The following is a 27,691-nucleotide window of genomic DNA, read 5'->3' as shown; positions in this document are numbered from 1 at the left end:
GATAAAAACAAAAAAATAAGCATTCATTTAGAAAATTGTTAGCACATAAATATATGAATTTAAAATACAAACAAATTCTTTGCTTTTTTGCTTTAAAAATGTATCAAAAGAATAAAAGAAATATTAAATGTTGCATTGATTGATTAATCATTTATTCATTAAAATTACTTTTTTACCTTTCAATTTACTCTTATTTCACTAAGAGATTCAATTCAGATTAGAAAAAATAAATCTTTATTATTGAAATTGTTTAGAATTTAATATCAGAAAATCTTCATCAAAACTTAAAAAATATTAGCACAAAATAAATAGTAATGCAAAAGTAAAATATAGTTTCAGGCTTTGAAGTCATAGATAACTTTTCGGATGATGAAACACATCCTAATAAATAGCTGAACTAGCCTAGATAATAAAAATCTGATATAAAAAGCTCTAAATAGCAATCAAAATAAGATGAAAACATTACAAAATAAGAGTAGAAAAATAAAATAGAATAGTAATAGCAATTCATAGAAAATTCATAAAACTACGAATAGACAGATGAAACAGATGACACTGAATTTCTGCATAAAAATATTCCAAAGATATATGCAATTACATTTTCGTAAACAGGAAAAACTGTAGCAATAGGAACTGAAGAAGGGTTGAGAATATAATCATCTGAATCATTAAAAGTTGGAATGTTAAATAAAAAATATATTATGGAAAAAGAAAAAAACTCTTTTTATTGTGGTATTAAGCTTGTTTCTTTAATGTTTGATACTTATATTTGTGCTTTAGTCACTGATAATAAGAACAAATAATATCCTGATTCTAAAGTTTATATTTGGGATTAAAAAAATAGTCAAATAATAGGTTAGTATGAATTCTATTCGCCAATTCTATAAATTTGTTATATGAGAGAATTCCTTTTAGTTGCAAGCGAGTAACGTTTAGTCTTGTATGACATAGTGCAAAAAAAACCACTAAAATATATTTTAGATATATCTACTCCTTAAAAATTTGTAGCTAGCTAACGTTATGACACATTCACCTTTTGTTATTTAACAAAAAATAAAGGTAGAATTATATTATTAAAAATTATATTTAAAATGATAATATTTTCTTTAAAATAAAAGGAATGATTATAGCAACAAATGTTTGGTATGACAACCCAGTTTAAATTGACTTTAATTAGGAAATAGGCGTTTCTACACCATAATCTTTAGAATAAAGAGAATTTGATATTTCAAATATGGTTTTAAGTCATGATGGAAGTCTATTAGCTGCCTGCGAAAAAGGTGGTAATATTATCAAAATTTTTGATACAGAAAAAGGTAAACTCAAATGTACTCTTTACAGAGGTAAATATCCTAAAATAATTACAGACATGTAATTTAAGAAGGACTTAACTGCTTTTGGATTAATAAGTACTTATGAATAGAAAAGTGAAGATGAAGGCACTATACATATATATGATATATCTATGATAAGTTAATTTAATAAGGAGCCAAATAAAATACCTTTTACTAGGTTTTAAAATATCAGAAGCTAATAATTCAATTTCGATATTCTCAAAAAATACTCTTATGCATCAAAAGATACAAAATTCTAAGGGCCTTTAATTTAATTTGATCCTTAAGGTGGTAATTCATTTACTATTTATTCAGAATCTGATTATACACTAAGTTAGGAATATAATTTAACTTCTGATGAGCCTAAAAAAAGACTTACAGATAATTAAAAGCAAGATGGATGGATAGATCCTATTTAAGATGGGTGATAAATTAATTACTTTACTAATTTAAAATTAAATTTTATAATATTAATTAATTAAATTATATTATTATATGTAATAAATAAATAAATAACTTAACTTATCAACGATCTTGTCTTTTTGTAACAATTAAAATAAATAATCTAAAATTTTTTTGTTTTTACGATTTAGTTTTTATTTAAAATAATATTAAGTTAACAAAAAATGGAAATTTGAAACACAATAATAAAATAATGAAATTATATTTACTAAAAGCTACTTTTTAAATTTTAAGATACTGGATGAAAATATTATGAATTAAAATATCGCTTTTTTCAGATTAGAAGAATTAATTGTAAAAATTTTCACTATACAGATTATGTTCTAATAAATTAAATTAATCAGAACAGCAAAAATGGTCTCTTTCAATATTTTTTACAAAAAAATAAATTTATTTAAAAATGAAAATTATTCGTTTGTAAAATAATTAAAGTATTTATTTAATCATAAGTATAAGATGTGAATAACTAAATAAAAAAATAAATCATATTGTTCCTTTTCTTGTGTTGAAATTTTATTACACTTTAGTATTGTAAAAATAATAAATATAAATACAAATAATTTTTTAACTTTTTTTGAAATCAATTTAATTTTATTATTAACCCTAGATTAATATTTGTATACATTAAATAATCAACCAATAAAACATAATTTTACTTTAATCAAAAAACTAAAATTAAACGCCATATTTTTAGTAAAATTACTTTTTGGTATTATAAAAATTTAATTGGATTAAAAATATGAATCTGATTCAAATAATTTAGAAAAGCTAGTCAATTTATTGACTTAACTAATTAATTTTTCAAAAATTTTTAACTGGTTTGATTCAATAATTGGCATTACAAAATAAATAACACTTTTTGGTTTTCAATCAATTAAACATTAATAGATGTTAATAAAAAAGCTTATTTATCATTCTAAACAATAAAGAAGTTATTAACAAACAAAGAAACAAACAGACAAAAAAATAAACAAATAAACAAACTACATAATTTTCTATTTATTTATATTTAAAAAATTATCACAATTAATTAATAGAGAAATATAATTTTTTTCAATGTTATAAATTAAATAAATATTTTTAATATAAAATTTATTTAGTAGGAATCAATTTTAATATTATCAATTAATTTAACAAAATGTGATTTAATGTTACTTAATCAAAGAAAATTCTTCTTAATATTGAGAGATTTATTACTTATTGTTTTTTTGCTAAATTATAAGACTATAATTTTAATTTTCATTGTAAAGTAATTCTTAAAATTTTGAATTTTGACAATTATATCATAATTTAATAAAATATTTTTTGGGTATTGATCACATATTTTTTCAATTTTGGTATTATAAATTATAAAGCAGCTTTAAAAAGGAATTATTTTATCAAAATTTATAAAGGTTAATTAACTTGTGGCTATAAATGTAAATTTCTTGAATTTATCGATTAATTTAAAAAATATACTGTATATAATTTTATTTAATTCATCAATTATTTAGTTTGCAAATATAATGAATTTTTGATTATTTTAAACAAAAAAGAAAAAAAAAAACAAAAAAACATTCAAATAATTACTCTTTAAAAAAGCAAGATAACTAATAAATAAAAATGCTACTATCTATAATAAAAAGTATTGATATATTTTCTTAAACATTTTAATTCAATTCTAAGAAGTAGAAGCTTAGAAAAAGAACACTTATTGGCTCTCTTTTGACTATATCAATAATCTCTATAACAGTTTTGTATTTAATATAACTATTATAGCAGTTCGCTAATAATTAGATAGACCCAACATTTAAGAACTAAACGTTTATTTCTAAAAATGAAATAAATGTAGAATTAAAGAACGATTACTTTGCATATTAATTGAGCTAAAATGGATTAAACCCTATTGATTAAGTTCAAAAGGAGTAAAATAAGACATATGTTGTAGCTATAGCTTAATTTGTTTACTAAGATAATAGTGGTTAAAAAAGTTGGAGATTGAAAACTTTTTAATGTTAGGATCCTAAATTAGCTGGTTATAATTGTTTAGATTTCTCAAATGTACCTTCAAATTACACAATCGCATTAGATAATAGCTAAAATATTTATTCATATGTCATGGTTTCTTTGTATAAATGCTAAGATACAGATATTAGAAAAACATTTGTACCTGATAACTGTGCCAGCCTAGAAAAAATAAATGCATACTTAAATAGTCCAGCAACTTATCTAAAGGTATAAATCTAAGTATCCTAGTTTAATACAACAAATAAGTAAATTGAAACATGCTATAGAAGTTAAATTCTATTGGTTTCAACATCAAATATAGCAATATCAGAAATCAAATTATAGTAATAATCTACTACTGTTAAATAAGGATCAATTTTATAGACCTAAGAAACTTTCAACTCACCAATATCATATACAGTAAATACATAAATGTTTGACCCTAAGACAATTCAGAATGTTATAGGTTTAAGCTATTTTACTCAATTTCATATAAATCTAGATGAGTTTAAATAATATACTTCTATTTAATATCCTACACTTCCTTAAATTTTAGCTTAATGTAATAGCGCGTTTACTCTATTAATGTGCTTAGGAATAATCGGAAGGTATTTTGCGCAGAGGTTGATAAGATAAGAATTATTTGTTCTTATATTAAAAAGTATGTTCTAAGATAACTATTCACTAATATTAGGAAAAGAAAATAATTTGGGTGATGAAGAAGAATCTTAAAATAAATCTTAAATTTAAGAAAGCTAACATTTTAATGAAGAAGATTTTTAAGAAAATGTGTCAGGTTCTGTTTATATTCCTTCTTTTAAATCAAAGTAATTTGATAATTTAAGTTAATTTAGTAGAGTTAAAGGATAAGGAAGAGATGCATTTTAAGAAAGTACAAATACAAAAATTTAATAAATTGCATTGGTTAATTCTCAAACAAATTAAGAAGAAAGGATGAAAGAAATTTCTCCTTTTTCTTAATCAAATAATAATAAAAAATAGTTTAATTCATGCAAGTTGAATTTAAATAGTACTTTTGCAAGTTATCTAACTAAGCAAAACTCACTTAGAATTAATGAAGAAGAATTTTTTTAACAATTTAATGAAGAATTAAATAAGACATAATTGTAAAAAAATAGTTCTCTTTTTTTACAAGAAACAAAAGCTTTTCGCATTGGCTAAGATTAAAAAGACGTATAAAGGAAAGTTAAAAATAAATAGCAAAATAAAATAGATTTAATAATGTAAGAACTTGGAATTGAATCTGCATCTAAAATCATCAAAGATAAACTATACAAATTTAAGTATATTAATTACCTTTTTAATATTAAACTTTCTTATTAAAATAAATTTTAAAAAATATGAATATTTTTCCAACAAAATACAGTTTTATTTTTTAGAATATAGTTTTTGATAATGTTTATTGATGAAAAGATGAATACTTACTTTTAAAAAAAATAATATATGATTTAATTCCAAAATTTGAAAGCTTTAGATTTTTTTAGAAGAATATTTCAATCAAATTTAAAAAATAAAAATAACATTCATTTGTAAAATAGAATCAAAATCTATTAAAAATTATTTTAAATAGATTAAAAAAATTATTAAATTGAACATGTCAAAATATATGTCCCCATTAATTTTATATTTAACATTAAATGACATTATTATATTGTTTTTAAACAATAAATAATTGATCTCTCTAAAATAAAAAACAATCTTTAATTTATTTTTTGGTTATTAGATGAAACTCTCAAAAAAACTAAAAGCAAATAAAAAAATTTCAATTATTTATAATTTTCAATGGGATTAATAATATTAAACTAATTAGACACTTTAAAAATATTATTTTTCATCTTTTTAGATATATGATAAATTTTTAAAATAATTTTTTACTTTTTTAATTTTTTTATATAATTTTTGCAAAAGTATATATTAATTTTAGAGTATCTAAAGTATGTAATTTTCTTTAGCTATTGATAATAAAATAATAATTAATATATTTTCCTTGTTTATTAGATTATTGTAATACTATAATTTTTATTTTATAAATAGGCTATGCAAAAAGGATGCTTATTTAAAGTCTTTAGGATTAGAAAAATAAGATCTTTAATTTATAGATTAATAAGTTGATAATATAACAGATTATTCTAAAATTGTTGAAGAATTAATGTTTTTGAAGAAGGCTGTAATGGTAATTTTAAGTAAGGATTAATTAGCTTCCTTGTAATTAGTTGGGTGCTCAAGAAATTTCATAAATCACCTTTAAAATAAAACCAATCAAGGTAATGAAATTAATTCATAGTTTGTTTTAATAATAAAAATTTTTTTTATTACTAGATATTAAAATGAGCTACTTTGAAGAATAGCTTGCGATTTCTTTATAAATTGAACAATAATCTTAGTTGATAAAATAATTTATAAAAAAATGTTAAACTCAAAATAATATGAGTACTATAGATAAAAGAATATATTCATCTTTAACATGAAAATTAAGAATTTTGTTTACAAAAAAATAAAAATAATTATATATGCATTTTAATTATATACAAAACAATTCATTTTCATGAAAAATTATTTTTTAAAAATAATCTCTTTTGAATTTTTTATGATTAAATAAATACTTTATTATAAATTTAATAAATAATCTAGTAATTACTTACCATAAATTCAAGCATTTTAAATCTATTTTTAAAAATAATTTTTATTGAATAAAGTTATCAAAAAAATTTTAATTTTTTATAAAAGTAAGCATGCAATAAAAAATTTAAAATAAAAATTTTAATATTATATAAAATTAAGAATATTCAAAATATATTTTTAAAAACTATATTATCTGATTATTCATACTCTTTTTTCTTCTTGCTTTAATTTTTTTTTAGTAATATCTTAAAAACCACATACTTTATTCCATTTATTACCTCTTTTTAATAAGTTTTAAATGTCATCTTAATAATATTTCTAAAAGAATTCAGTTTATACATAATCTTTTTAATCTAAATCAATATTATCACTTAAATTTGTTTCAGATATACATGAATTTATTATATTCTTTTATCTTGCCTCAATTAAACTTTTATAAATATATTAGCTTTTGAAAGTAAATTCATAAACTGCTAGCAGATCATAAAATTAAAATTCTAAATTATTTTGTATATCGAAATCTTTTTCTAGATATTGGTGAGAAAGCTACATAGTCACTGGAAATGTATAATTATCTACTGTAATTAATTCCAAATTAGCCTATTTATTAATATCATCATTAATATCTTATGGTAAGTTACTTGAAAAATAACATACTCTGTAAAAGAATTCTCCTAGCCTAAATAGAGGAGACATAGGATCAAAATAACCATTTTTTAATAGATAGTCCTTAAAATGATAAGACCCATTATTTAAAACCTCATAAAAAGCAGGAGAATATCCTGCTACTGTCGATTCATATTGAAAAGTTTCATAATTTACAGAATATCTTTAGTAAAATATAAGTTTTGTAGGATTTAGATTTGAAGTTAACTGTTTGAATTTCTCATTTGCTGCTTTTTCTCTTTATAGTCTATTCTAGATAAAATCTAACTTGAGAGATTACTTTTAAATACATTTTTTGCAATTTTATATATTTTTCTGAAATTCTGATAAACAGCTAATATATTTTATTAAGTCTTGATTGCCTAATGATTTCAAAATTTATATTATATAGTCGATACTTTAAGTTTATCTATCTAAATATTCTATCTCTACTTCTATATATTTATTATCAATTCTATGTAAAACTTTGTTTAGAAATCTAAAACCTTTTGTTAATTACACTGAACAGTTGTTTTAAATATATTCATTTGGAGATTTGATATTAGCAAAATAATCTAAGTCTATCATTTAATCCAAAAACAGATAAAATTTCTTGTTTAAGCCTAAAACTGATTGAGGAGCATTTTTGGTAATAAAAAATGATTCGTATTTAATTTATTTGTTATTTGATTATCTTTTGTTTATTATTTTTTGTGAATCTGTTTTGTTCTACTAATTGCTTACATCTTTTTCATTAATATATTCTTAAGAGCCCTCAAAAAAAATAGGATTTAATTATGAATTTTCATAATTTAAGCCTTATGGAAACTAAATTAGATTAAAATCTTCCATTTAAATTGAATTATTTTCAGAAAATTGATTGTTTAAGTTTTCTTAGTAACATTATAATTATTCATTTTATGTCTGCTAAATCAAGATATCATTTACATTTTCGTTGAATTGTTTTAATTAATATTCGAAACCCTCGAAGCTATATGTAGTTTCATGATATTCATTTAATATTTAGGAGCTATAGCTATTGTTAATTTTATCATCTTATAGATTTTGCATCTTTTAGATAAAATTAAAAAAATAATGTTAAACTATTAAAATCAATTATTATTTGCTTTTAATATTTTTACAAAAGATTTAATAAATAATTAATTTGTAATTTATAGCTTTCTTTAATTTATTTATAAGTATTTAGTAAGTTTATTTTTAATTTAATAACTAAATAAGATGTAATTGACCATTAATAAATATATTTTTTCTATATTCATTGAATTAATTTTTTTTGTTATAAAAGGAAATAATATTTTTCAAATAACTAATTACAAAAAAATTTTTAAGATTCATTCTTAATTTCTTTACATAAAATTCATTAATAAATTTTTAAATTGATAATTATTATTATATTCAGATTTAATAAAAAGATTATTATAGTATTACTTATAAAATAATATTACTGAATTATGATAAATTTTTTAAAATATTAACTATAAATTATAAAAAAGATGACCTTAGAAAAGTATTTATATTTAATTTATTTTTTTAAATGCTTCCAAATTTTGTTTATATTTTGAGCATAGTTTTTAATTTTTTTGAATCCATGCACTAGTTATTTAAAATCTAAATAAATAATTTTTAATTTTTGTTATTACTATTTGTAATTCTATTTTAAATTAAAAAGTAAATTTATTTTTTTTATTAATAAAATTATTTGCTTGATCACTCATTATCAGTGATCAAACATTTTTAAAATAGCAAATAAATATAAATAGTTTTGAATCTTATAATTAAATACTTATTAAACTATATTAAAAATAATTTTAATATGTCAAACAGATAAAAAAAATTAATTATTTATTCAAAGTGTTATTTTAATCCTTAAAAATATTTTATTTATCTTTCATGATAGTACAACTTTTATTATTGATAGGTATATAAGTAGGCAAGTAAGTAGGATGGTAAATGTATTAATTTATTACTATTTATAATTTTCCATTTAATAGTTGTTATCTGAATGGTTTGTTAAAAAGATTAATTAATAATTAAAAAGTTATTTTTTATTAAATTTTCTTATTTTTAATTAACAGCCTATGATTTGCCTATTTAGCAAATGCGTGGTTAGAAATATAAAAGCTGTAAATTTTAATAATCTTTCAACTCCATCCTCTTATTTTATATTTCGTTTTTTTAAAAGCATGAATTTCATTTAGAATTATTTCTTTTAAACATAATTAATTCATCTTCTACTCAAAATTAGTTTACTTATTAGAAATGTTATTTTAATCCTTTATAGTATTAGATTTATCTTTCATGTTTGTAAAATTTTTATTATAGATAGGTATATAGGGATACAAGTAAGTAGAATGGCAAATGTATTCATTTATTGTTATTTGTATTTTCCATTATAAAAGCTGTAAATTTTAATAATTTTTCAACTCTATCCTCTTATTTTATATTTTGTTTTTTTAAAAGCATGAATTTCATTTAGAATTATTTCTTTTAAACATAATTAATTCATCTTCTACTCAAAATTAATTTACTTATTAGTAATGTTATTTTAATTCTTTATAATATTAGATTTATCTTTCATGTTTGAAAATTTTTTATTATAGATAGGTATATAGGGATACAAGTAAGTAGGAAGGCAAATGTATTCATTTATTGTTATTTATAATTTTCCATTTAACAGTTGTTATCTGAATGGTTTGTTAAAAAGATTAATTCATAATTAAAAAATCATTTATAATCAAAGTTATATTTTATTAAATTTTCTTATTTTTAATTTCCAGCCTATGATTTGTCTATTTAGTAAATATGTGACTATAAATATAAAAGCTGTAAATTTTAATAACCTTTTCAACTGAATCCTCTTATTTTCCATTTGCTTTTTTTAAAAGCATGAATTCCATTTAGAATTATTTCATTTGAACACAATTAATTCATCTTCTACTCGAAATATACTTATTCAAAATGTTATTTTAATCATTAATAATATTAGATTTATCTTTCATGTTTGTAAAATTTTTATTATAGATAGATATATAGGGATACAAGTAAGTAGGAAGGCAAATGTATTCATTTATTGTTATCTGTAATTTTCCATTTAACAGTTGTTATCTGAATGGTTTGTTAAAAAGATAAATTCATAATGAAAAATTTATTTATAATCAAAGTTAAATTTTATTAAATTTTCTTATTTTTAATTGCCAGCCTATGATTTGTCTATTTAGTAAATATGTGGCTATAAATATAAAAACTGTAAATTTTAATAATCTTTCAACTCCATCGTCTTATTTTACATTTGCTTTTTTTTTTAAAAACATGGATTTCATTTAGAATTATTTCTTTTAAACATAATTAATTCATCTTCTACTATAAATTCACTTATTCAAAATATTATATGAATCGTTAATAAAATTTGATTTATCTTTCATGTATGTAAAATTTTTATTATAGATAGGTATATAGTTAGGCAAGAAAGTAGGATGGTAAATGTATTAATTTATTATTATTTGTAAATAACCTTTAATAGTTGTTATTTGAATGGTTTGTTAAAAAGATTAATTAATAATTAAAAAGTTATTTTATAATTCCAGCCTATAATTTGTCTATTCATCAAATGTGCAAATGTGTGGCTATAAATATAAAAGCTGTAAATTTTAATAATCTTTAAACTGCATCCCCTTATTTTACATTTCGTTTTTTTAAAACATTGATTTGATTTGATTTAGAATTATTTCTTTTAAACATAATTAATTCATCTTCTACTGTAAATTATCAAACATTTAAAAAGTATAAAATTATATTATGAATAATAAATGAATACAATACAAGCATTTATCATTGATTGAAATTTTTCTTTTAAACAAGTATTGTTTATTTTTGATTGATTGGCTTGTTTATTTTAAAGATTTATTTATCATTTCATATTATATTTCATTTATTTGTCTTATTTTTAATAACCAGCTTTTCTCTCTTTAGTGCTTATCTAAATTGTGATTATAATTTAAAGTTTTTAAATTTTAATATCTATTAGATAGTAAATAATTATTTATATAATTTTCTACTGTATAAATTATAGATGAAAAAACAAACTTGAATTATTTTTTATAATTAATTAATAAACAAAAAAAAGGAAATTTACCAATCTAAAAATTAAAAATGCTTCTGTCTTTTATCAAAAGTTTTGATATATTTTCATAAACTTTTTAGTTTAATTAGTAAAAATAGAGGCTCAGAAAAAGAACGCTTCTTGGAGCGTTTTTAACTATATCTATAATTACCTTAACCATAATCTATTTCATCGAAATACTAATTGAATTTTTTACTAATTAAATTGACCCTACATTTAAAAATCAAACCTTCATTGCAAATGGTCAAATAAATGTAGGTTTAAATAGCAATTATTTCGCTTACTAATTAAGCCAAAGTGGACTAAACCCAATTGATGAACTAGAAAAGAAAGAAAATAAGACTTATGTTGTTGCCTTAGCTTAGTTTGTTTACTAAGATAATAGTGGGAAAAAATCTTGGAACTTAAAAAGTATTTAATGCTAAAATCCTAAATTAATTGGATATAATTGTTTAGATTTCTCTAATGTGCCTTCAAACTACACTTTAGCATTAGATAATAGCTAAAATATATATTCTTATGTTATGGTTATGCTCTACAGATGTTAAGATACTGATGGTAGAAAGACTTCAGTACCTAATAACTGCGCTAGCATAAATGAAATAAATAAATACATAAACAATCCTTCAACTTATTTAAAGGTATAAATCTAAGTATCATAGTTTAATACTACATCAAAGTTAATTGAAACATGCTACAGGAGCTAAATTCTATTGGTCCCAACATCAAACATAGCAATATCTGAGCTTAAATTATAATAATAATCTACTACTGTAAAATAAGGAGCTATTACACAAACTTCAGAAACATTTAACTCACCAATATCGTATACAGTAAATACATAAATGTTTGACCCTTATACAGTTCAGAAAATTATAGGTTTGAATTATTTTACATAATTTCATATCAATTTAGATGAATTTCAATAATATACTTCTATTTAATACCCAAATCTTCCTTAGATTTTAGCTTAATGCAATAGTACTCTAACACTCTTAATGTGCTTAGGAATTTTAGGAAGGTATTTTGCTCAGAGATTAGTAAGATAAGATATATTTGTTCTTGCTTTAAAAAATATTTTCTAAGATTCATATTCGCAGGTATTAGGATATGAAAATAGACTTCTAGATGAATAATAATTTTTAAAAAAATCCTATTTTGATGTAAAAGATAATGAAAAAGAAGAAGATATAGAAGAGCGAGAAGTTACTTAATCTGTTTTTATTCCATCTTTCAAAACAAAGAGATGTGAAAGTATTCTCAGCTAAATAAGCAAACTCTAAGATAAAATGAAAGATGAAATTAAAGAGGACTTTAATTCAGAAATTTAATAATTCGATTTTAATTCCTAAAACTATGACAATAAATCTTCTATAGAATCTAAGAATAAAACACTTATTACAATCAATTAAATCTTAAATAGCCAAACAGATGAAAAATCCTAAAAAGTTAATAATGATTATGATTTAGTTTAAGCATAGTTTGAAGATATACAACAGAGTCCTATTTAAAAAAATATAACACTATTTACTGAAGCTAATTATTTTAACTAATAATAAATATATCCTAAAAAAGATAAAAAAGCTCAAATTTAAGAGAAAAAAGCTCGAAGCAAAGATAAAAAAAAAATAGATGAAAGAATTTAAATTTTGTTTGACTAAACTGCTTCTTAAAATGCCTAAGATAAAATATTCAAATTTAAGTAATTAGTTTGATATAAAATATGTTTACTTTAACATTTCTTTTTGAATAATTTATTAAAATATTTAATTATTTAAAAGATTAAATAAACAGGAAGATTACTTAAACTCATTAGGACTAGGAAAATAAGATGTTCAATTTATAGATCAATAAGTTGATAATCTAATTGATTTTTCAAAAATTATTGAAGATTTAACGCTTTTGAAGAAAGCAATTATGATAATTTTGAATAAAGATTAATTAGCTGTCTTAAAATTAGTTGGGTGTTCTAAAGAATTCATAAAATAAGAAATTCCAAATAGAAATTTTAGCAGTAAAATATAATTTTTTTTTTTTTTAAATATTTAGTCCATTTAATAAAATAAAAGATTATAAAATGAGTTATTTTGAAGAATAATTTGCTATTTCTCTATCAATTGAAAAATAGTTATCTGTAATAAAGCAATTTATTACCAAATGTTAGACTTAAAATAATCTAAGCATAATTGATAAAAGAATTTATTCTTCATTACTATGAAATTGTTAATAATTTTATTTATGAAAATTATTTTTATATGTATTCTTTTTATTGAATTCAATACAATTCTTAAAGTAAATAAGCATATAATTTTACATTTAAGTACTTACAGTTCTTTTAACTTTTAATTATAGTTTTAGCATTTTTTTAAAAATATATATTTTCAGTAAATTCAACAAAATTGATAAAAGAATTTATTCTTCATTAGTATGAAATTAATTATAAATATTTTATTATATGATAATTATCTATAAATGTATCCTTTTTTTTGAAATTTAATACAATTTTTTAAATAAATAAATAAGCATATCATTAAGTACTTTAAATTATTTTAATATTTTATATCTATTTTTAATAAATTTTCTTTGATTTAAAAAATATATTTCAGTAAATTCAACAAATTATTAATTTATTTATAAACAAATACAAATTAAGTAAATAAAATTAATTAAGATTTTATAAAATTTGATACAATGTTATTTTTCTTTTTTTCAATTTTCCATTCATTTTTTAAAAAATTTGAATAAAAACTTTTAAAATGAAAATTTATTAAGTTATAAATTTAATTCCTATTTTAAAAATTATTTCAAATATTACAATATTTTAAAATTTTATAATATTAACTATTTTTATTAATTAAAATAGATTTTATTATTTTTTAATTAATAATTTTATCATTTTGAAAAAAGACTACCTTCATTAAAAGAAAATGTTATCTACCAAATTACACTCATAAAAAGATTAAATATAATAATTCTTCTAATTTAAGAGATGGTTCGAATTTAGGAGACTCGAAAAATAATTCCAAAAATTTAAAAATGGCCTTAATTCGTATATAATAAATATTATATAAATTAATATAAATAATACCAAAATAATAATAATTATAAATATTTTATTTTATATAATTTATTTTAATATTTTCATTAATTAACTCTGTCTGATTTTTAACTATTTTAATGTCAATTATTTAAACGACATTTTATTAAATAAATGTTTAATTAATTATTATGTTCAAGACCTTTTTACTAAATAACTTCAGATAAAGAGTAAAACTAGAATATTTCATGAAATTTAGTAAAAAAGTAAAGCATTTTTTAAATAAATTTTATTTTCTAAGAATTCAGTATTAAACAATTCATACTTCTTGTTTTAACTTTTTTTTAGGAATTTCTTGAAAACCACATATTTTATTCCATTTGTTTCCTCTTTTTAATAAATTTTAAATCTCATCTTGATAATATTTCTAAAAAAATTCAGTTTGTAGATAATCATTTTAAATCAAATCAACATCCTCTCTTAAACTTGTTTCAGATTTACATAAATTTTTTATATTGTTTTATCTTTCCTTTATTAAACTTTCATAAGCATATTAATCTTTGAATGAAAATTCATACACAGCCAGCAAGTCTTTAATTTTGAATTCTAAATTATTTTGCATATCAAAATCTTTTTCAAGATATCTGTGAGTAAGCTTCATGGTGACCGGAAATCTATAATTATCTACAGTAATTAATTCTAAGTTGACCTATTTATTTATCTCATCATCGGACTCTTCAGGTAAATTATTTGAAAAATAGCAAACTCTATAAAAGAATTCTTCAAGTCTAAACAGAGGCGACATAGGATCGAAATAGCCGTTTTTTAATAGGTAGTTCTTAAAATAATAAGATCCATTATCTAAAACCTCATACAAAGCAGGTGAATATCCTGCGACTGTTGATTCATATTGATAAGTTTCATAGTTTACTGAATATCTTTAGTAAAATATCAATTTTGCAGGATTTAAATTTGATGTAATTTCTTTGAATTTCTCATTTGCTGCTTTTTCTCTTTCTAATCTATTCTGAATAAAATCTTATGCGAGAGATTATTTTTAGATTAAATTCTAACAAATATTTATATTCTACTGAAATTCTGATAAATAGTTAATATATTTTATTAAATCTTAATTGCCTAATGATTTCAAAATATGAATTATATAGTCTATACTTTGAGTTTATCTAGTTAAATATTCTATTTCTACTTCTATAAATTTATTATCGATTCTATGCAAAACTTTATTTATAAGTCTAAAACCTTTTGTTAATTACACAGAGAAGTTGTTTTAAATATATTCGTTTGGATATTTGATATTTGTAAAATAATCTAGGTCTATTATCTAATCTAAAAACAGATAAAATTTCCTGTTTAGGCTTAAAATTTTTTATGGAGTGTCTTTAGTTACAAAAAGTGTTTCATAATTTATTTTTTTGCTTTTTGATTATCTCTTCATAACTATTCTTTGCGAATCTGTTTTGTTCTCCTAATCGTTTATAATTTTTTTAAAAGAATAATCTGAAGTGTTTTCATAAGCAATAGGGTTAAATTGGAATATTTCATATTTAAAGCCTTCAGGAAATTAAATTAGATTAATGTCTTCATTTATAATTGAATTATTTTCATAATGTTTATTATTTAAATTTTCGTAGTCATAATATTACAATTATTATATCTTTTAAATTGAGCGACTGTATTCATTTTCACTCTAATAAGTTGATTAATATTCAAAACCTTCTAAGCTTCCTGAAATTTCTTGACATGAGTTTAATATTTAGACGTTAAATTTATCATATATTTTATTTTCTTATAGATTTTGCATTTTAAAAAAAAAGTTGTTTGGCTGATTGTAATATATATACTATAAACTAACAATTTATTTGGTTATTATTTTTATAAAAGAAATGATAATTAGGATATATGAAATTATTAATCACATCGCTTTTAATTTACCAATAATATATTGTATTAATTTAATTTAATAATGTGTTCAGAGCTAATAAATCATTACCTTTATATTTTTTAGTCTAATTATGATATTATTTGCTTTTATTTTTTTATAAATAAATAAGAATTTTTCAGATACCCAATTAATAATAAATTAATATTTGTTTGTACTAGATTTATTAATATATAAATACTAAAGTACTCTATTTTAAAGTAAACAGATAAAGAGAAAAATAAAAAAACTATTTTAAAAAATATTCTTTACAGTCTTAAAATTAATCTTATGGAATTAAAAAAATAAATTAATCAAAAAAAAGCTCGCTTAAGAATTAAAAATTTCAGTAGCATTTTAAATAAAACATATGTAAGATTATAATATTAAGATTGATGATTGACTCTTGATATCCTTAATATTAAAATATTAAAAAACTATTTTTAAGTTTTAAAAGGAACTATTTTTAAAATTATTTAATCAACAAAGCATGAATTGCTACAAAAATTTTTTAAACACTAGAAAACTTCAAAAACATGCCTATTGTAACATAAAAGAATACCTCAATTTTTCCAAAAAAAAGGTTAATGAAGAAGAATTATTAAAATTTTTATTTTTGAAAGAAAAACAAAGAAGTTGTTTTAAATATATTCGTTTGGATATTTGATATTTGTAAAATAATCTAGTTTATAATTGAATTATTTTCATAATGTTTATTATTTAAATTTTCGTAGTCATAATATTACAATTATTATATCTTTTAAATTGAGCGACTGTATTCATTTTCACTCTAATAAGTTGATTAATATTCAAAACCTTCTAAGCTTCCTGAAATTTCTTGACATGAGTTTAATATTTAGACGTTAAATTTATCATATATTTTATTTTCTTATAGATTTTGCATTTAAAAAAAAAAGTTGTTTGGCTGATTGTAATATATAAACTATAAACTAACAATTTATTTGGTTATTATTTTTATAAAAGAAATGATAATTAGGATATATGAAATTATTAATCACATCGCTTTTAATTTACCAATAATATATTGTATTAATTTAATTTAATAATGTATTCAGAGCTAATAAAACATTACCTTTATATTTTTTAGTCTAATTATGATATTATTTGCTTTTATTTTTTTATAAATAAATAAGAATTTTTCAGATACCCAATTAATAATAGATTAATAAGAATTAATGTTTGTTTGTACTAGATTTATTAGTAAATACTAAAGTACTCTATTTTAAAGTAAACAGATAAAGAGAAAAATAAAAAAACTATTTTAAAAAATATTCTTTACAGTCTTAAAATTAATCTTATGGAATTAAAAAAATAAATTAATCAAAAAAAAAGCTGAATTAAAAATTTCAGTAGCATTTTCAATAAAACATATGTAAGATTATAATATTAAGATTGTATTTAATCAACAAAGCATGAATTGCAAATTTTTTAAACACCAGAAAACCTCAAAAACATGCCTATTGTAACATAAAAGAATACTTCAATTTTTCCAAAAAAAGGCACTTTTTTTAGGGCAAAAAAGATACTTAGGGAATGCCTTAATTAATGAGCATTTACAGTATATATATATATATATATATATATAACTTAAAGATAAAAATGGTTTTGCTTTTTTTATTGTATATTTACAAAAATTGAATTTTTATCATTCTATAATCAAAATAACTATATTTTTTAGCTGAAACAAAAAGTATTTAATTATAAATTTGTATATTTAAGGAATATAATTAATGGCTTGATAAGAGGATATATTTGATTTCTATTATTTTTAAGTTATTATTACTTTAATGACTTTATTATTTATATGGAGAAAAGTGTAATCTACTTTTTTTTTATTTTATTTTTGGATAGGCAATTTTTAATTTTTTTAATATTATTTTCTACAATTTTATGAAAATATTTTATTTCATATTAAATGAGTTTGTTTACATGGTTTTAAAATCATAAAATCTAATATTAAATATATATTTTTCATTAGTTGATAGAATTAATAGATATTTTATAATGTTCATCATCAGATGATAGTAATGATAAGTAATAAATCAAGTAAATTATCAACTTTAATAATTTTTCAGTTATTTTAAACTATCTTGATAAAATGCTTCATTAGAGTTATTTATTTTTATAAAATATTATTGATATCATTACTAATTCATAATTAAAAGAATTAAATTGCATTCATTGATAATTAATTTAAATTTACTTCTACCACTTTAGTTATTATCTAAAATAATTAAATCAATATAAATATAAAAACAAATAATAACCAAATAAATAATAAAAAGTAATTATGGTACTCACATTTATTAAAAATTTTGACATCTTTTCTTAAACCTTTCAGTTCAATTCTTAGAAATAAAGGCTTAGAAAAAGAACTCTAGTTGGTGCGCTTTTGACGATATCTATAATTGTTATGACCACACTCTATTTCATTGAAATCTTCATTCAGTTTCTTACTAATTAAATTGATCCTATATTTAAAAATCAAACATTCATCTCTAATGGTTAAATAAATGTAGGATTATAGAGTGATTATTTTGCATACTAATTAAGCTAAAATGGGTTGAACACTGTTGATGAAATTCAAGAAAAGTAAAATATGACATATGTTGTAGCTTTAGCTAAATTTGTTTACTAAGATAATAGTGGTCAAAAAGTTTGGTGGCTGAAAACTTTTAAATGTTAGAATCCTCAATTAGCTGGATTTGATTGTTTAGATTTCTCAAATGTACCTTAAAACTATACCATCGCATTAGATAATAACTAGAATATATATTCCTATGTTATGGTTTAACTCTATAGATGCTAAGATACTGATAGTAGAAAAACATTTATCCCCAACAACTGTGCCAGCTCTGATCAAATAGATAAATATATCAACAATCCTGCAACCTATTTAAAAGTAAAAATCTAAGTATCTTAGTTTAATACAACAACCAAAAGCATTGAAACGTGCTATAGAAGCTAAATTATATTAAGCTCAACGACAAACATAGCAATATCTGAGCTCAAATTATAATAATAATCTACTACTATAAAATAAGGAGCAATTTTACAGACATCAAAAACATTTAACTCGCCAATATCATACACTGTAAATACATAAATATTTGATACATATACAGTTCAAAAAGTTATAGGATTGAATTATTTTACTCAATTTCATATAAATTTAGATGAGTTTTAGTAATATACTACTATTTAATACCCAACTCTTCCTTAAATTCTAGCCCAGTGCAATAGTACTTTTACTCTCTTAATGTGCTTAGGATTCATAGGAAAATATTTTGCACAGAGACTAATAAAACAAGATTTATTTGTTCTTGTTCTAAAAAATATTTTCTTAGATAATTATTCATAAGTGTTATGTTAGGAAAATAATTTACTGAATTTAAAAAAATATCAAGACAGTTAATGTCATTAATAAGAAGAACAAAATTTTAAATAAGAAGACTTAGAAGAGCAAACTATTAATAAATATGTTTTTATTCCTACATTAAAAACAAAGGAGGCTAATATTATTCTAAGCTAAAGAAATAAAAACATAAAAGATGAAGTTAAAGAAGATTTTAATACAGAAATTTAATAAAATTTTACTAATTAATCAAAAAAAAATATCATTAGCTTGCCCTGTTCATCCATTAAGTCGAAGAGAGATTCATTCAAGTTAAATTTTAATAGCTCTTAAACAAACCGATATGATAAATAAAGATCACCAAAAATAAATAAAGAAATTTCATAATAAACATAATTTGAATAAAAAAATCGGGTATCTATTCAAAAAGGCAATAATACTACAATTATTAGTGAAATAAATGAATAAAACATGTAATTAAGTTAATCAGAAGAAAACATAAAAGTTAAGAATGTGCATGAGAATAAAGTTTTTGAAAATATTAAAGGACTTCAAGAAGAACCAGCATTATAGACTGCTTAGGATAAGATATTCTAATTTAGGTATACAATTTTTGTTAGATAACTTTCTTTTAATTCTATTAAGAAATAAAACTTGATTATTTTTATATATAGATTAATAAAATTAATTTAATTATTTTATTAAATAGGCTATATAAATAATAAAATTATTAAGAGTCTTTAGGATTAGATAAATAAGCTATTTAATTTATTGAACAATAAGTTGATAATATTATAGATTTTTCTAAAATTATTGAAGAATTAATATTTTTGAAGAAAGCTGTAATGATTATTTTGAATAGAGACCAATTAGCTGCCCTAAAATTAGTTGGTTGTTCAAAAGAATTCATAAAACACTTAAACAATACAAACATTAAAGGTAATATCATTTTATATTTTAAGATTATCTTAATAATTAATTTAAATAATAAAAAATAAGTAGATAGTAAAATGAACTATTTTGAAGAATAGTTTGCAATTTCTTTATCAGTTGATAAGTAAATAGATTTTATGAAACAATTTATTAATAAGTGCAAAAATCAAAATAATTTAAGTGTGATAGATCAAAGAATTTACTCTTCTTTAACATGAAAAATAAATTATTATATATATTCATTAAGTAATATTATGTGTTTTTTTTTCTCAAAAAAATTAATCCTTTTGAATATATTTTTCTTAATAATTATATCAGCAAAACTTTTAAAAATATTTTCATTAAACCCTCATACATTAAATAATATATTCTAATAATTAATAGAATAATTATGGAAAAAATTTTTAAGCTAAAAGTTTTAGAAATTACCACATAACCTCATAACTTGCCCTGACCGAATACCGAGGGAGCTCAAAAAATGAATGGTTAAAATGATAAACAAACAATGAATTTAAAAATAAAAATAAAATGATATATTTCGTAATTTATTAATATATAAATTAATTTTAAATAAAATAAGAAAAGGAAAAAGAATATAAAATTAATTATCATTAAATTTATAAATTATTTTTTAATTTATAAAAAATAAAATTATTATTTAAAATTAAAAAGTAAACATATTAAAATAAAATAGCATAAAAATTATAATTAATTAATTTTTTTATATTTTATTTAATTTTTAATAGTAACTCCTTAGCAACAAAAAAAAATGCAGCAAATAGCAATAACTTTATTTTTTTTTGTGGAAAAGTAAATTCTATTTTTCCTATTTATATTTTTAAGGTAATTTTTAATTTAATATTATGTTTTTCTATTATTATTTTTAAATAATATTATTTCATTTAAATTTATTTGCTTATACTGTATGATTAAAAAACTAATATAAAAGAGAACTTTCTGGTAAAACTATACATGTTAGCAAAAAATAATTGATTGGTGGTAAATGTTTTATCTTTTTTTGATTAAAAATTAAAACAAACAAAATTAATGATTAATTTTTAATTTATCTCCTTTTAAAAATGCTCTAAAACTACCACATTTTTCCAATGAAACTTAAGAAAAATAATTTTATTGTTTAAAATTTATTAACATTTCATAAATATTAATATGGATAAATCCTTAAAATTTAAATATTATTTAAATATTCGAACTATTACTAAAATTTAAATAAATGTGTAATGTTTGATACTAAATCAAGTAAATTATTATCTTTAATAATTATATATTACTTTTGAAAATATCCTTTTAAAAATGCTCTAGAACTACCACATTTTTCCAAAATTAAAAAGTAAACATATTAAAATAAAATAGCATAAAAATTATAATTAATTAATTTTTTTATATTTTATTTAATTTTCAATAGAAACTTCTTAGCAACCAAAAAAAAATGCAGCAAATAGCAATAACTTTATTTTTTTTTGTGGAAAAGTAAATTCTATTTTTCCTATTTATATTTTTAAGGTAATTTTTAATTTAATATTATCTTTTTCTATTATTATTCTTAAATAGTATTATTTCATGTAAATTTATTTGCTTATATGATTAAAAAACTAATATAATATAGAACTTTCTGGTAAAAACAATACATGTTAGCAAAAAATAATTGATTGGTGGTAAATGTTTTATCTTTTTTTGATTAAAAATTAAAACAAACAAAATTAATGATTAATTTTTAATTTATCTCCTTTTAAAATGCTCTAAAACTGTCACAATTATTCAAATGAAACTTAAGAAAAATAATTTTATTGTTTAAAATTTACTAACATTTCATAAATATTAATACGGATAAATCCTTAAAATTTAAATATTATTCAAATATTCTAGAACTATTACTAAAATATATCTTTTTTATTTAATAAATATGAAATGTTTGATACTAAATCAAGTAAATTATTATCTTTAATAATTATATATTACTTTTAAAATGAGTCTTTATTAGAGTTAGTTGTTTTTTAAACTAAACTGTTTTTGATAAGATTGTTAATCGTAAAATAAAAGAATTGCATTCAGTGATAATTAATTTTAAATTTACTTCTAACACTTTATTAACCATAAATTAAATTAAAAAAAGTAATTTTTACATTCAATTTAGTTAATAATTATAATTATTATTTAAATTAATTAAATTAATATAAATATAAAAGCAAATAATAAACAAAGAAATAATAAAAAATTAATTATGGTACTCACATTTATTAAAAATTTTGACATCTTTTATTAAACCTTTCAATTCAATTCTTAGAAATAAAGGCTAAGAAAAAGAACTCTCATTGGTGCGTTTTTGACTATATCTATAATTGTTATAGCCGCACTCTATTTCATTGAAATCTTCATTCAGTTTTTTACTAACTAAATTGATCCTATTTTTAAAAATCAAACATTCATCTCTAATGGTTAAATAAATGTAGGATTATAGAGCGATTATTTTGCATATTAACTAAGCTAAAATGGATTGAACACAATTGATGAAGTTCAACAGAAATAAAATAAGACATATGTTGTAGCTTTAGCTAAATTTGCTTACTAAGATAATAGTGGTCAAAAAGTTTGGTAGTTGAAAACTTTTAAATGTTAGAATCCTCAATTAGCTGGTTTTGATTGTTTAGATTTCTCAAATGTACCTAAAAACTACACCATGGCATTAGATAATAACTAGAATATATTTTCCTATGTTATGGTTTAACTCTATAGATGCTAAGATACTGATAGTAGAAAAACATTTATCCCCAACAACTGTGCCAGCTCTGATCAAATAGATAAATATATCAACAATCCTGCAACATTATTAAAAGTAAAAATCTAAGTATCTCAGTTTAATACAACAACCAAAAGCATTGAAAAGTGTTATAGAAGCTAAATTATATTAACTTCAACGACAAACATAGCAATATCTGAGCTCAAATTATAATAATAATCTACTTCTGTAAAATAAGGAGCAATTTTACAGACTTCAGAAACATTTAACTCCCCAATATCATACACAGTCAACACTTAGATATTTGATACACATACAGTTCAAAATGTTATAGGCTTGAATTATTTTACTCAATTTCATATAGATTTGGATGAATTTTAGTAGTATACTTCTATTTAATACCCAACTCTTCCTTAAATTCTAGCCCAGTGCAATAGTACTCTTACTCTCTTAATGTGCTTAGGAATCATAGGAAAATATTTTGCACAGAGACTAATAAAACAAGATTTATTTGTTCTTGTTCTAAAAAATATTTTCTTAGATAATTATTCATAAGTTTTGTGCTAGGAAAACAATTTACCAAATTTAAAAAGATATCAAGACAGTTAATGTCTTTAATAAGAACAAAATTTTTAAAAAGAAGACTTAGATGAGCAAACTATTAATGAATCTGTTTCTATCCCTACATTAAAAACAAAGGAGGCTAATATTATTCTAAGCTAAATAAATAATAACATAAAAGACGAAGTTAAAGAAGATTTCAATACAGAAATTTAATAAAATTTTACTAATTCATCAAAAAAATATATCATTAGCTCACCCTGTTCATCCACTAAGTCGAAGAGAGATTCATCCAAGTTAAGTTTTAATAGCCCTTAAATAAATAGATATGATAAATAAAGATCACCAAGAATAAACAAAGAAATTTCATTTTAAACATAATTTGAATAAAAAAATCCTGTATTTATTAAAAAAGGCAAAAATACTACAATTTTTAATGAAGTAAATGAATAAAGCACATAATTAAATTAAACAGAAGAAAACATAAAAGTTAAGAATGTGCATGAGAATAAAATTTTTGAAAATATTAAAGGACTTCAAGAAGAACCAGCATTACAGACTGCTTAGGATAAGATATTCAAATTTAGGTATCCAATTTTTGTTAGATAACTTTCTTTTAATTCTATTAAGAAATAAAATTTGATTATTTTTATATTCTGATTCATAAAATTAATTTAATTATTTTATTCAATAGGTTTTTTAAATAATAAAATTATTAAGAGTCTTTAGGATTAGATAAAAAAGCTATTTAATTAATTGGACAATAAGTTGATAATATAATAGATTTTTCTAAAATTATTGAAGAATTAATATTTTTGAAGAAAGCTGTCATGATTATTTTGAGTAAAGATCAGTTAGCTGCCCTAAAGTTAGTTGGTTGCTCAAAAGAATTCGTAAAACACTTAAATAATACAAACATTAAAGGTAATATCATTTTATATTTTAAGGGAATCTTTAATTTTAATTTTAATTATAAAAAATAAGTAGATAGTAAAATGACCTATTTTGAAGAATAGTTTGCAATTTCTTTATCGATTGATAAGTAAATTGATTTTATGAAACAATTTATTAATAAGTGCAAAAATCAAAATAATTTAAGTGTGATAGATCAAAGAATTTACTCTTCTTTAACATGAAAAAAAAAAATTTTTATTTTGGTTAAGTAATATTGTATTTCAAAAAAATTAATCATATTGAATATATTTTTCTTTATAATTATATCATCAGAATTTAAAAAAATATATACCTAAAACTTTCATATTTTATACCTACACTAAACTAAGAATTTTAAAATAACATATTCTTATTAATGAATTAAGGTTTGTTAAAAATAATTTTTGTGATAAATTTATAACCTTAATTACAGTAGACATTATAATTTATTTTTATTGTATAAAATGAATTTGAAATCTTAAAGATTTTTGTTTGAAGTTAGTTTAATATCTTAATTGTATTTATTTATCTATTGTAGTTTACATCAATTTAATTTAAAAATTTTAATTTACTTTATTAACTTTTGATACTTTCTTTGAATATTAAAATTCAATTAAAGATATATTTCTAAAGCTTAATCAATATTCTAAAAGGTCAAGCCTATCAAAATATTTGAATATGGGGAATTGTGTTGGAAATTCTAAATAAATGTAAAGCGATGTTACAAATGAAAATAAAGTAACCTAATTTCTAAGTAAACCTGGATATAAGCTTGAAAATATTTTAGGTGAAGGTGATTATTCATTAGTTTACAAAGCATCGAAAGATAACACTTCTGTAGCAATTAAAATATATAAATAGTACAAGGATGATTATGAAAAAGAAAATGAAATTTTAAAAAAACTAAAAGGTCAGGATTATGTGATTCAGAAAGTAGATCAAATTGTTGATAAAAAAATAAAAATGAAAGCTATTGTCACCGAATTATATGATTGTATAGAATAAATTTTTAAAAAATACAAAAATTAGAAAAATCATAAACCCAATTATTTCAAATAGGTAGTCTGGAAGACATCAAAAAATTAAATAAGTTTAATTTTATCCAAGTGATAGCATTAACTTATTAGCTGTTGAAAGCATTACAAGTCTTAAATTAATAAAATGTCATACATAGCGATATTAAACCAGCTAATATCCTTTATAGCTCTGATAAAAAGATGTTTGTTTTATGTAATAGCTATTTAAAAACTGATATATTTATTCATTATTTAATGTAAATTAATTTTAAAGCTGATTTTGGACTATCTCATTAACTCAAAAATCCTAAATTATAGAATACAAATTATGTAATTTAAATTTTATTCAAATACTTCATTAATTTATTCATTTTATACAGACTTTGATGGGAAACATCTATTACTAATCTCCAGAAGTTTATAATGGTTAAAAGCCATATACTCTTAAAGTACTTAAAAATAAATTATAAATTTATTCTAACTTAATAAGAATAATAAAAAATAAATAGGTAGATGTATTTTCAATAGGAGTATTAGTACTTGAAATATTAACTTAAAATAACTTTGATGTATTAAAAGTATAAAAATTGCATACATAGTCTTTAATGGAGGCTTTTCCTGAATTAAAATACCATGAAAACAAAAATTTCATTCAAAATATTTTAAGTAATATGGTTAATCATGTAGCAGAAAAAAGACTAGACCCAGATTAACTACTCTATAATATAGAATAATTTTAATATGACGAAAACTGTTTAAAATACTTAAAATTGAAACCTTAAGATTGTAATAAGTAAAGAATTAAAGATTATTATTTTATTTTCACAAATACTTATTTTTTCTCCATCTTCATTAATTTAAGTCTTATTTCATTTAATTTTTAAAATTTTTGGAAATTGATAATTTAAATTAAATTAAAATTATTTTTAAATTTTTTATTATTTTAGAGAAGAAAATAAAAAATTTGATACAAAGTTCTTTGATTCAAAAACAACTCCTGGATTAATCAAGAAGGTTGAATATACTAAACCAAGTAAATTATTTTTCTTTTATAAAAAGTTTATAATTTAAATTAATAATTAATTAATTAAATAAATATGTAAAGATGATCAATAATAACTTCAATTCAATTAACTTCTAATAAGTTTGCAAAAATAAGACAAATGAACGGAAGGAAAAAATATAAAATAAAATCTTTTTATATTTAGTCACATAAATAAATTATTAATTAATTAACCAATAAGCACGTTTGATATAAAAAAACTTATCAAAAAAAGAAAGAATGAAAAAAATGATTATTTACTTTTAAATCCTCCTTTTAGTATTCTTTTTTAAAAATTAACTTTATCTATTATTTATAAAAGCAAGCTTCAAAAATGTAATCAAGATATAGTTATGTTTGGATAAATCAGCAAATAATTTCTAATAATTATTAAAGAGCTTAAAATAAATTAAATTATTGGCTTATATAATTCTTTATTAAAGCTATGAAAATAAATATTAAAAACATATAAATATTAATAATCTACACTGATACTTTTTAGTACTCTCTTTTAGTATTCTAGTTTAAAAATTAATTTTACTTAGTATTTATAAAAGCTTCAATAATTTAATCAAGGATTAGCCATTATTTGCTCTTATTAACTTACTAAAGACTCAAAAATAAATTTAAAGCCTTAGTTTTTGGATGGATCAATCAATTTAATTATTCATTTTAATTCAAATTTTAAACTAAAAATTTTAATTTACCTTTCTGCTTTTAAAATACAGTTTCATCAAGATAATTTTTGAAAAATAACTGTTTACCATTTACATATAGGTATTAATTACTTGAGTATTCTTAAAGCCAATCTTAATTATTTTCTTGGAATAAATAACTTATTTATAAATACTATGAGAGAAATTCAAAATATATTAATAGAATTTTATA

The 27,691-nt window shown here is 19.8% G+C and overlaps 8 protein-coding genes across 8 annotated transcripts; 6 read left to right on the top strand and 2 right to left on the bottom strand. All coding sequences in view use genetic code 6, as the record gives it.

Moving 5' to 3' along the window:
* Positions 1-314: 314 nt before the first annotated feature.
* Positions 315-1,762, top strand: TTHERM_00614790 (WD repeat protein, putative; the record flags this gene model as incomplete). Its single annotated transcript, XM_001024648.3, has 2 exons — positions 315-1,059; positions 1,119-1,762. The coding sequence occupies 2 exons, from the start codon at positions 315-317 to the stop codon at positions 1,760-1,762; spliced, it is 1,389 nt and encodes a 462-aa protein (XP_001024648.1).
* Positions 1,763-3,398: 1,636 nt separating this feature from the next.
* Positions 3,399-6,271, top strand: TTHERM_00614780 (AMP-binding enzyme family protein; the record flags this gene model as incomplete). The annotated part of the gene is made up of 4 exons (XM_001024647.2): positions 3,399-4,390; positions 4,445-5,086; positions 5,838-6,067; positions 6,123-6,271. 4 exons carry the CDS (start codon positions 3,399-3,401, stop codon positions 6,269-6,271), a joined length of 2,013 nt encoding a protein of 670 aa, XP_001024647.2.
* A 355-nt stretch (positions 6,272-6,626) lies between these two features.
* TTHERM_00614770 (hypothetical protein) lies at positions 6,627-8,141 on the bottom strand (the record flags this gene model as incomplete). Its single annotated transcript, XM_001024646.4, has 1 exon — positions 6,627-8,141. One exon carries the CDS (start codon positions 8,139-8,141, stop codon positions 6,627-6,629), a length of 1,515 nt encoding a protein of 504 aa, XP_001024646.2.
* A 3,099-nt stretch (positions 8,142-11,240) lies between these two features.
* TTHERM_00614760 (AMP-binding enzyme family protein) lies at positions 11,241-13,429 on the top strand (the record flags this gene model as incomplete). The annotated part of the gene is made up of 3 exons (XM_001024645.2): positions 11,241-12,913; positions 12,993-13,225; positions 13,281-13,429. 3 exons carry the CDS (start codon positions 11,241-11,243, stop codon positions 13,427-13,429), a joined length of 2,055 nt encoding a protein of 684 aa, XP_001024645.2.
* A 1,138-nt stretch (positions 13,430-14,567) lies between these two features.
* TTHERM_00614750 (hypothetical protein) lies at positions 14,568-16,070 on the bottom strand (the record flags this gene model as incomplete). The annotated part of the gene is made up of 1 exon (XM_001024644.2): positions 14,568-16,070. One exon carries the CDS (start codon positions 16,068-16,070, stop codon positions 14,568-14,570), a length of 1,503 nt encoding a protein of 500 aa, XP_001024644.2.
* Positions 16,071-18,621: 2,551 nt separating this feature from the next.
* Positions 18,622-20,950, top strand: TTHERM_000614749 (hypothetical protein; the record flags this gene model as incomplete). Its single annotated transcript, XM_012800170.1, has 4 exons — positions 18,622-20,165; positions 20,273-20,502; positions 20,566-20,620; positions 20,881-20,950. The coding sequence occupies 4 exons, from the start codon at positions 18,622-18,624 to the stop codon at positions 20,948-20,950; spliced, it is 1,899 nt and encodes a 632-aa protein (XP_012655624.1).
* Positions 20,951-22,735: 1,785 nt separating this feature from the next.
* On the top strand, positions 22,736-24,948 carry TTHERM_00614740 (transmembrane protein, putative; the record flags this gene model as incomplete). The annotated part of the gene is made up of 3 exons (XM_001024643.2): positions 22,736-24,399; positions 24,507-24,736; positions 24,797-24,948. 3 exons carry the CDS (start codon positions 22,736-22,738, stop codon positions 24,946-24,948), a joined length of 2,046 nt encoding a protein of 681 aa, XP_001024643.2.
* A 475-nt stretch (positions 24,949-25,423) lies between these two features.
* On the top strand, positions 25,424-26,928 carry TTHERM_00614730 (kinase domain protein; the record flags this gene model as incomplete). Its single annotated transcript, XM_001024642.2, has 7 exons — positions 25,424-25,739; positions 25,805-25,975; positions 26,036-26,091; positions 26,142-26,210; positions 26,271-26,554; positions 26,709-26,794; positions 26,867-26,928. The coding sequence occupies 7 exons, from the start codon at positions 25,424-25,426 to the stop codon at positions 26,926-26,928; spliced, it is 1,044 nt and encodes a 347-aa protein (XP_001024642.2).
* Between the last annotated feature and the right edge of the window lie 763 nt (positions 26,929-27,691).

Source organism: Tetrahymena thermophila (assembly GCF_000189635.1).
Source record: "Tetrahymena thermophila SB210 genomic scaffold scf_8254378, whole genome shotgun sequence".
NCBI lineage: Eukaryota > Ciliophora > Oligohymenophorea > Hymenostomatida > Tetrahymenidae > Tetrahymena > Tetrahymena thermophila.
The sequence above is the reverse complement of the archived record's forward strand: the minus strand, read 5'-3'. Positions and strand labels throughout refer to the sequence as shown.